We start from the raw sequence: 10615 nt of genomic DNA, 5'->3' as shown, positions 1-10615 counted from the left end.
TATTCATGTACATATATTAATATACAAAAAAGGTAAGTTTGTAGACATATACAAAAAATTAATCTGTACATGACTTCTTTTAAAATTGACTGTTTTTGTACATATTATACAATCAAATTACTGAATTGATTTTACAGTGATATTCTTTTTAATATACAAATACTACATCAAAGAAAGTATATAATTGTATCAAAAGCAAAACACTTACTTTATGGCTATATACAATTATCACCAACGATTACCTGTATTCACTTACACTGATCTTCTTTATAATATAAAAATACTACATTAACAAAAAGTATATAATTGTATAGTACGAAATTTCTGCTTAAAATAATCATATTTTGAAATTAGTTTTTCAACAAAAAAATAAAAATTATGACACCACAATAATGAACGCACATAAATCAAAATTTGTAAATCCAATAGAACATTGTATAATTATTGCAATATTAAACATGGATTTTCATCCAATGAACACTTACCTGAATTCGATTACAAAGAAAAAATAAAAAAAATTGATGANCTTACCTGAATTCGATTACAAAGAAAAAATAAAAAAAATTGATGAACTGCTGTTTCATAAACAGCAAAAACAAGTTTATCTTTTGTTTCAATTGCTGTATAATTCTTATTTTTTTGAAAAAAAATTTAAATTTGAACGTTTACCTTAAAAAAGGGACGTTTACCTTAAATTATGGCATTATCTATATTTATTGTTAGCATATTTAACGCTTCAGTTACAAATCACTTTTTAAAATAAAATTGTATAAATGAAAAACAAAAGAAACCTAAAATAACTAAACTATATACAAAATTAAAAATTAAAGATACCTAAAATAACTAAACTATACCGATAGAATGTAATTAGGTAAACTATACCATATAATGTTATTTAATCAAATAAGTTTGCCATATATGAAATTTTTCCATAAAAATAAGCATTATATAAGTAAAAAGGCAAAGCCCGACAGTATATTGCATCGGCGACGCTCTCTACACCTGACCGGTGAATTAAGGTTTATTCCACCGGCGGCCATGACACCGGTTTCATCAAAGCTTTACGCAGGTCTGTCTCCCTCTCTGTCTGTGTAGCTGAAGTATGCAATAAGTACATGTTAGTGGAATAAGAGGAAAATGTGTTAAAATTAATCTCTTTTGAATACTTTCAGACGATGTGAGCCTATTGATGGTTCTGGTTGATACAAATCCCTACTTCTGGAGCTCAATGAAGAACACTGCCTTCACATTCCCTAAATTCATATCACACGTAAAGACCCCTAAAACCCAAAATTTGTTTTTTTTTTTATAAATGAATAGTTTTGTGTTCTCCATTGTTGAATTTTGATACTGGAATATATGGGGGAAATGCAGGTTCTTGCTTTCTTGAATTCGATACTTTTACTGAATCAGATGAACCAAGTAGTTGTGATTGCAACTGGGTACAATTCATGTGATTATGTATTCGATTCGTCTACCTCGTCAATGCAAAGAGCTGAGTGTTTGTTGGAGAAACTGGAGGATTTTGTGGATAAAGATGAGTCCTTGAGTCAAGAAGACTCTGTTGATGGAGTTGGGTTTTCGCTGCTTTCTGGTGCACTTTCTATGGCTTTGTGCTGTATCCTCAATCAGTTCATGTCTGTTGGTTTTTTTATATTCTTATTGAAGTGCAATTTTAATGATTTTTATCGAGATGCAGAACCAAAATTTGGACTTGCTAGGTTTTGTTCTTTGAAGCTCTTAGCACTGAATTTACTGACTGTTGAAATTCTAGATACAAAATCTAATCTTTTTGGTTAGATTTTAGTTTTCTTACTCATGTATTCATGTTCCGTATTTGAAAATACTGAGTTTCTATTATCTATATCTGCCACTGGTTTTTATCTGTTATGCTGTATAGCTTTGAATTCATGTTTGTTTAGAGGAAGTGTTTCTCTTGACCTGTGTGAACTGTTAGACATTCAACGGGTATTTCGTTCAGGGCCTCTTCATCCACAACCTAGGGTAAGTTCCTTATATTAGAAGAAATTGAAAATGGGTTCTTCTGGGATTTTGAATTGGTGGAATTAGTTATGAGAATTTCTACTTGTATCATTTTGTTTATCCAGTTACATTTATAGATTTTATGCTTATGTGATATTTTCCTGGTCGACCCATAGGGATCGTAAGCTTTAGTATTTATTAGCATAACATGTTCTTATGCCAAATACCTTATCTATGGAAATATCTCTTCGTCCAAGGGGAAAAAGAACTTTGAGTTTTATCCAGTGATTTCTTTGGCCTTTTTATGTTTCATGTTACTTCTGATAGAGTGTTTCGTAACCCCAAAGGTGCATAATCAACATAATGGGGGTTTGGTGAGGTAATACTTTAAGTTTTTCTATGTTTTATGTACCTTAAACAAAACCATCAATTAAACTTCAATGTGCCCTGATTTATTTGTACTGCAATTTTTATCCAATGGTATAGTGAAACTACCATTCCCCATCCTTATCAAGAAAAGAAAAAAACTAGCATTCCCGATGAAATGCCATTTCTGATCCCATTTCATTGGCAATTTCTTAATGTGATATTATCAGATATTACTACATCATTTTTGTGTTTGTTAATTTGATCATTTATCAGTAAGGTAGTTGTTAGGAAAAAAATGTGTCTTCTCTTGTTTTATACTTTAAAATTTGATTCCTTTTTTGTTATGTTGGATATGAATATTGATACTTGCTAAGAAAATGTGCTTGAAATTATGGCAGATATTGTGTCTGCATGGATCTCCAGATGGGCCGGGACAGTATGTTGGATCTTCACAGCTTCTACAATCTTCTCATTGTTAGGTTCTCTGCTGAAACATGTTCTTTTTTTGCAGATATGTTGCAGTCATGAATTCAATTTTCTCAGCTCAACGTTCGATGGTATATAGGATTTAACAATTCTTTCCTTCAATTTTCCTTCTTGATTAATTAGAAAGTTGTCACATTGTCTTCATAAATGTAGAATTTTCAAAATTAGGGATCGGGACTTAGATTTCCATATTGTGATCCTACTCTAAGAAATGCAATGCGTTTTTATTGCAGGTACCCATTGATTCATGTGTAATAGGATCTCAGCATTCTGCTTTTCTTCAGCAGGTAGCATTTCTATACCTGAAAGTTCTGGTTGAAAATCTATTCCTTCCCAGCATGAGTTATTTTCTGGCTCACTGATCTTATGGTGCATATCTATCTGGGAACAGGCTTCTTACATAAGTGGTGGTGTATATTTGAAACCCCAAGTATCAGATGGACTGTTTCAATATCTCTCTGTAAGTGTTATTAAAATTATTAATACTCAGTTTTCTCTCTTTGTAAAAAAAAATACTAAGTTGTCTCTAGCTTAGCATTTTAACTTGTCAATAGCATGGATCCAACATTGAACATCTACGGTTGTCTCCAGTGCTGCCTTCAGACATTAGTTTCTATCTGATGTGTAAGCATGTTGAACAAGTCACTATACTTTGATTTGTTTAGTGTATGCAATTTTTGTTTCCAAGGAGCTTACACTAAAAAGACCTTCCAAAAGTTTGACCTATTTTAAATCTGGTGTTAAATATTTAATATATGTGCTACTATTGTTGGTGTTGGAGATACAATGATCAACCAAAAGGCTATGACTGAAAAGTACCAATGTACTCTTTGTGGACTTAGAAAATCTTCTCCAAATGTCATCTGGACTGCCGCAGTCCGATGACTTCTCCTTTTGCCCTCTATAGTGAACTTCTCATTTGTCTATGTGAGTAGGAGATAATAATATCATGAATGAAGATGTAATTGTTGTATGACCTTATTTTCAACATTTCGTTCACGTTTCATGGAATGCAATGGACCCATTGCTAAAACCACTTCCACGACTAGAATACAGTATCTACACCAGAAGTTATATTGAAATTGATTTCTTATTCAAGATGTGCTTTCACATCAATATAATATCAAGTTGCATATTTCTGTCTGATGCGGTTGGTGTACCATGTGCTTTCATTCACCTGGTGTGATCTGTAAGATGGTTAAATGCCTTGTTTTATTTTTGAGATGTTTTATATGTAGAATGTCTTGTCTTGAGATCTAATTTTCCGTTTGAAAATACTGACAAGACTGTAATAAATACAGACAGTTTTTGCGACTGATTTACATTCTCGGAGCTTCTTGCAACTTCCCAGACCTGTTGGAGTTGACTTCCGTGCATCGTAAGTGATTAGTGTGTCTATTATTCAAGTTATGTCACATATGATGAACTGGTAATATAATAATTGGTATGTATCCTCACTAATATTTTATGTACTCTTTTTAATGGTAGTATTCAACTTTTTCTATTGTCAATGTTCAAGTTCGTTGTGTTAGCTTATCTCATTCTTCTTGAATCGTCTCAAATTACCTACGGAGCTTAAGTGTTTTATCCATCTAGCTCAATGTCATTTAAGAATGGTTGTACCACCTTTTCTCTTGCATTGTGAAAGCTCTTTCCTATTATACCTTTTTTTACTTCAATTAAACAAAAGCTTTCATCATCCACTCGTATTTTTGGCAGACAGAAATTCTCCTTGGATCTCCTTATTTGAGGTTGTTGTATCATCTGTTAATTTTGTCTTAACCATATCTTTCCCAACTCTCAGCTTTGAGTCATTACGAGTGTTACGAACTTACAACTAACTTTTGAGAGTGCAGCTTTTGATAGCATACTTATCCTGAAAAAAGAAAACAATGTTTATCAAGGAGACCTATTCTCTACTAATAGCAAAAGTAGAGTATTTATTGAATTTCCTCCTATCTGGACTCAAATAAATCTGTGCTCCAATTTCCAGTCTATTCTTACAAATTCTTGGATTTAGCCCCCAATTGGTATTGGGTACTCTTCACCCCTTCACAGTCCATTAAGTATAGCTGCTCATCTGATTATGTTGTGCGACTAATTTTCAGGTGCTTTTGCCATAAAAACACGATTGACATGGGTTTCATATGCTCTGTTTGTTTATCAATATTCTGCAAGTATCACAAGAAATGCTCAACTTGTGGGTGAGTATTCATTATAAACTTATTGAAGTGTCTCATTGATGAACTTCTCATTTTCTCATTAATTATGCTGCATTAAGAATAATGTTCCGTCCAAAGAGTTCACATGAACTTGTGATCATGTCACTGTTACTGGCAGTACTGGTTACTTTTTGATCAGTTAGGAGTTCTATTGCTGTACACACAAGGAGTTGAGGTATTCTAATGAACAGCACTCTTATATTCTAATAGGGAGAGTTGCCATGATTTACATGCCCTAGCTTCATTACATCAAGGTTTTAACACTAACGCTAGAAGATAAATACATATTTTCAATCTATGTACACTTATGTTTTCATTCAAAATCTCTAGCTTCTCACCTTCTAGACCGCCCACCAAATACGAGAAGGGAACTAGAAGTATTGGTTATTGGTTATAGTTTCATATTTTTTGCAAGGACAAGGGTGGTATGGACATAATAATGTGTATGCTAGTTATGTGATTTTCACTTATATGTTTTGCGACATAATATCTGCTAGTTTTCTGGAAAGGTTGAACTCTGAACAGCAATCATAGGGATAATAGGTGCAGTTAAAAGGCCCTATTGAAAAACATAGAAGCTGAGGCAATGTTACCTACCTTGCACTATGTTAACTATCTGAATTTCTTAAGAGAAGATACATGAACATCACTCACCTAGTAAGTGCTAATGGATAACTTGTCATTACATTTTAAGGATTCTTTTCTTGTTTCCTGAGTAAATTCCAGACAAAAACCGAAGACACAGGAAAAAGGGTTGCTTAATTCCAATTTAATATTGTAGAAGTTTATCTGTAGTAGCATCCTAACTGTTTTTTAACCACTCACTCCGCTGATAACTCAATTCATTGAGTTTGGGTATCCTAATTTTTTAGTTCATGCCATAAAATGCAGATCAAATTTTGGGGAGGCACGAAAGCAGGATCCCTCAGCCTCGGATCAGAGGAGGACTTCATATGGTAGTTGAATAGATAATCCTAAAGCCTATTTAACACCTCAGGCCATTGCCACTACTGTGTTTCAATAGATTTCTTATGATATGAACTTCCAGATGGTTATATTAAAGACGAGTCCAAACTGGACTAATGATACTAGACTATGTTTCAGCAGCAGGAAGAGGAAATTAAGGAAAGAGGGAGCTTTTTTGTAGCTGACCTTTTTCCAGTGTCAAGAATCTCCTTCTCTAGGTGAAGGAATACATAGGATGATTCTAATGAACTTGTCTGTATTTTATGAACTTCCAATATAAAAATGTTATTGTCCAAGTGAAAATTTGAGTAGAATTCCAAAACAAGTTAAAAGGTACAAATTGCAAATACATCAAACTGTTACCTGAACTCAAGATTTGATTATGTCTCTTAATGAAAATGTTTCACATTCACACTGTTCAATACATCATATAGATTTAACATATACCATATCCATAAGAATATATGCATATTTGACGTTATTTTTTTCACGTACTCAACAATACAATTTGCTCAACCGGATTTGTATACTTTATTCCTCTGCAGTAGGAGTGGGGAAAAAAAGAGATTAATTATACAGCTAAATCTATTTACTACATCTGTACAACTTCTGATCCACTAGGCATTAATATCTGTTGCAGTAATTTCTCAAAATTACACGATGGATGGATAGTTGTAACTCATTTCAAGATCATGAGGAACTACGGTTGCAGAGGCTATAACCAGATAGGATAGAGCTGAAGGCAAAAGCAATGAAAGCCAGGAAAGACATCGCAATTGATGCACTTGCCATTTCTGTGAATGCATCTTTTCCCCAATTTGTTGCCCAGTCGTCTACCCTCGTTGCAGAAGAAGATGATGCAGACATAATAAGATATGCCAGTATCTGCACAGGTACGAGAACAAAAGACTATCATCAGAGTATATATACACAGAACAGTAGCAAGACTAATAAAGCTAGATAACCAGCACAATAACAATAAACTAAACTGACCCAGAAGTTTTCAACTGGCTAAATAGAAACTATACAACTTAAGAAGCTTTGAGTAAATGTCATGAACACTGCAACATACCACAACACCTTAGGGTCCATACACACTACATACTAGGGCCAACGTATGCTTTGATAATTTTGGCAATTGAAGTAAAATTTCATTCTCAAATATCACTCGTCATCTTAGTTCCATGAAAAGTATCTAGTACCTTCCTAATGATGACTTCATCCATAAGTTATTCAGCCCCGAATTCTTGCTCTCCAAGTGCTGAAACCTCTTTATGGGAGGGTCCAAATATCTTTAGGAAGTTATGACAATGTGTTGTAATTAATTCTATAGGTTATCCGTTGTTGAGCTCATCTGCGTAGGTTTTCCAAAGCCTTCAGCCTAGATGAGGCACTGAAAAGTTTTTCTTCAACACTAGAGCTGAAAGAAGTTATCGAATAGCTCTGAACTAAAACAGTTTCCCATCTCCTAGTGGAGCTGAGCCATCTCTTTCTCTAAGACTTGTTCCCAAGGATCCAAATCATATGCCTCAGAGTGGGGAGGAAAATCTTTTTTTTTTTGACCGAGCACGACTCTAAACTAAAATCTACATAAAGATAAAAAACCAGGACTAAAGAAGCCATTGAAAAATGCTATTTTTCCTTCAAATAAGCAGCTCAATTGAATACATAGAGGTGGAATAATCCAGACTCTGCACCCTTCCCTGTTAGCAACATTCTAAGGGCCTATACGAATACCTAAAAGCAAACCATACCAGTTACCAATTTCACCTCAAACTAGAAACACACATTTATGGAAGCACACCAGTTGAAATGGTATTACTTGCCTGATCCATTGAGAAATTGAAATGATATCGCATATGGTAAGAGAGGAAGTGTTTCCCAGTTGCCAAATTTAGTGCTAGATCAAATGCTTGAAATCCAGCATATGCAAATCCAATAACATTAACAGCTACCAAATACCTGTGGCAAAAATTAGGTCTAACATTACTTAAAGCTGTGGAAAGCAAGGACACAGTTAACCAGAAAAAAAGGAAAAAACATGAGAAAGATATCAACTATGAATCCCTTGGATCAACCAAAACAGAATTACAGTCAGACCTCTCTTGGGAACCGACTTTCATATTACTCTATCCGTTTCAATTTGTTTGTCTAGCTTTGACTTGACACGAAATTTAAAAAATACAAAAACACTTCTGTATCTTATAGTGTCAAACTAAAGATATGTTGATTGTACCAAAATGTCCCTCAATCTTGTGATCCTAACACGTGAAATGTTAGAATTCAAGAATTGCCAAAAAATGAAAAGACGACATTCTTTCCGAACCGACTAAAAAGAAAAGTAAGACTATCAACGGAAAGAAGTATGCTATATTATAGTATGTTCTTTATAACAACCATGTTGTAATTAAGAGGTTTGACTGTATTTGCTTCTGATGAAAGGAAACAAAAAATTCACATTTCAGCTAAAATCTATCAGCTGTGGTGCACAGACTACTGCTTCTGTGCAAAATTTATTTCTCCACTTAAAAATGTTTTCTTTACCATTGAAACAAAAATAACAACATAAACAGAGGTATCGATATAAGCAGAAAATGGTCACCTGTATTCTTTGTAACGATCAAATGAATCACCAGTCCAACCTTGAGTTTTATCAGCTGCCATAACCGAAAACGAAATCAAGCAAAAAATAACCTCACAAACCCTAAACCCTAACGCCACCCTGTTCATCATAACATCCCTTTGCGACCTTTCAAGAATCGACTCTACAGCCGCCCTCGACCGCTTCTCACCTCCAACTTCTCCCCCTTCCACGTCAGCACCACCACCACGTACCGGACCCACCTTCGTCACCCCAGGTGCCATATCCTCCCTAACCGCCCTACTTACATAAACCAGCGGCGACCTCCTTTCCACCGCCGGCGGTGGAGTCGCCGGCGAACTCAAATTTTCCGACGAAAGTTTATGCGATGATCTGAGTGGGGAAAAGTACTTGTCTACTGCAACGATTGCCTTTGAAGGTGATTTGGGGTTTTGGGGTTCAGGGAAAGGATCATCAGAACGTAATGGCGACTCGGATCGAAGCGGTGAATGGAAAGAATCAATTTGACTGACCTGTGACTCTGTATCCGACATTGATAAATGACTACTACTCTGTTTATGAAGATTTCGATGATTTAAACTGAAATTGGGTTCTGGGTTTGGATTTTTCATGGTGGGATTCTTGAAAAATCTGATCTTTATTGAGAGATTTTTGAACAACTGTGAAGAAAAATACTTTGGAAAACAAAGTGGGTTGTCTTTGTCGATACTTTTGAATCACTGGAGATGTAGTGAACTACATATGGAGGTCTATAGGTATTATGGTGTTCTCTTCTATTAATCAATGTGAGAGTGCCAGGTGGAGATTTTTGGAATTTAGTGTGACGTGGCGAGTAATGATTGGCTGATGATAAAAAAAGTGTTCCGCTTAAGTTGTACGTGAATCTAAAAAGGAAGTGATTCTTTACGTGATATTATTGAAGGGTAATGCATGCTAAAATACGATGCTGTTCTTTTTTTCTTTTTCCATTAGAACTTTTTTATGTAAATTTGATGTCAAAATATGAAGACGTAAATACACGAAAAATTCAAATAAAATTCAACATCTATCATATACATATGATTTAATTTTCACTATTATGTAATGTGATTTTCCATTGAACGAGGTTTGGATGAATTCTCAATCTTATTTAGATCAGTCTATACTCTTTTTATAAGATTCTCTTTGTCTATATATACTTATCCATATTTAATTAAACGTCTCTGAAAAAATAAAAAAAATTACCATATTTGTAACTCGACTATAATCTAGAACACTTGCTACCTCAAGTGACTTTTCCTTTTTGGTGTTTATACCAAATTACCATAAATAAAGATAGCTAAATCATAAAAGTGAGGTAAAATGTTTGCTTAATTAATCACGAGTACTACTATAATTGATGGTTAAGTACTTAGTCTCGTGTTAATTCTTATATTTGTTTCTTGAGAGTCTAATTATGTGAATGTAGACTAGTATTTTAAAACATATGTTATTCATTTAACAAGAAAAAGGTTGTAACTAATAGTAATTGATTATCGTACAATTTTATGAATATTTAAATTTTAAATATACAGTATTAAGTTGATTAAATTCAATCTAACAAAAATGAGTCAAAATTGACTTTAACCATGACAACTAAATTTGGGTAGTTTAAATGCTGAAATTGAACTGTTAAAAGTTAAAACTATAGTCTAAAATTGTGAATCGTGATTCTTTAGTCCCAAAATTTGAACAAGAAAAAGCCAAAAAAGCTCATGTCATTTGTTTGTCCCACCTTATCTCTTTTGGTATGTTTAATAAAAGTTTCATGCTAATAATTTGCTACAACCATATCATATAAATTAAAACGAGAGAATATACTTTACACCATGCAATATCTTACACGATTTCCAAAATTCAACATTCACATCGTCTTTATAAGTGGTGGGTGATTGAGCTCTTTTTCCTTTTCTTTATGTTCCACGATATGACACCCACAAGTTTGACTCACAATCAGTCCATTCAAACA

At 33.9% G+C, this 10615-nt stretch overlaps 2 protein-coding genes across 2 annotated transcripts; one reads left to right on the top strand and one right to left on the bottom strand.

Moving 5' to 3' along the window:
- Positions 1-947: 947 nt before the first annotated feature.
- Positions 948-6394, top strand: LOC107023808 (general transcription and DNA repair factor IIH subunit TFB4). Its single transcript, XM_015224618.2, has 11 exons — positions 948-1069; positions 1173-1270; positions 1375-1618; positions 1958-2004; positions 2751-2788; positions 2864-2909; positions 3072-3125; positions 3230-3298; positions 4140-4216; positions 4947-5042; positions 5952-6394. Exons 1-11 carry the CDS (start codon positions 1039-1041, stop codon positions 6022-6024), a joined length of 873 nt encoding a protein of 290 aa, XP_015080104.1. The 5' UTR covers positions 948-1038; the 3' UTR covers positions 6025-6394.
- A 7-nt stretch (positions 6395-6401) lies between these two features.
- LOC107023807 (CASP-like protein 4A3) lies at positions 6402-9542 on the bottom strand. The gene is made up of 3 exons (XM_015224617.2): positions 8629-9542; positions 7853-7988; positions 6402-6911 (listed from the first exon to the last, which is right to left on the bottom strand). The coding sequence occupies exons 1-3, from the start codon at positions 9237-9239 to the stop codon at positions 6717-6719; spliced, it is 942 nt and encodes a 313-aa protein (XP_015080103.1). The 5' UTR covers positions 9240-9542; the 3' UTR covers positions 6402-6716.
- Between the last annotated feature and the right edge of the window lie 1073 nt (positions 9543-10615).

This window comes from Solanum pennellii, chromosome 6 (genome assembly GCF_001406875.1).
Source record: "Solanum pennellii chromosome 6, SPENNV200".
Lineage (NCBI taxonomy): Eukaryota > Viridiplantae > Streptophyta > Magnoliopsida > Solanales > Solanaceae > Solanum > Solanum pennellii.
The sequence above is the reverse complement of the archived record's forward strand: the minus strand, read 5'-3'. Positions and strand labels throughout refer to the sequence as shown.

Coding starts and splice junctions, on each gene's coding strand:
- LOC107023808 (XM_015224618.2), top strand. CDS start 1,039: ATGACACCGGTTTCATCAAAGCTTTACGCAG. Junction 1,070..1,172: donor TTCATCAAAGCTTTACGCAG/GTCTGTCTCCCT, acceptor GAATACTTTCAG/ACGATGTGAGCCTATTGATG. Junction 2,005..2,750: donor CTCTTCATCCACAACCTAGG/GTAAGTTCCTTA, acceptor AAATTATGGCAG/ATATTGTGTCTGCATGGATC.
- LOC107023807 (XM_015224617.2), bottom strand. CDS start 9,239: ATGAAAAATCCAAACCCAGAACCCAATTTCAGTTTAAATCATCGAAAT. Junction 7,989..8,628: donor GATCGTTACAAAGAATACAG/GTGACCATTTTC, acceptor TTTTTGCCACAG/GTATTTGGTAGCTGTTAATG. Junction 6,912..7,852: donor TCAATTTCTCAATGGATCAG/GCAAGTAATACC, acceptor GTACCTGTGCAG/ATACTGGCATATCTTATTAT.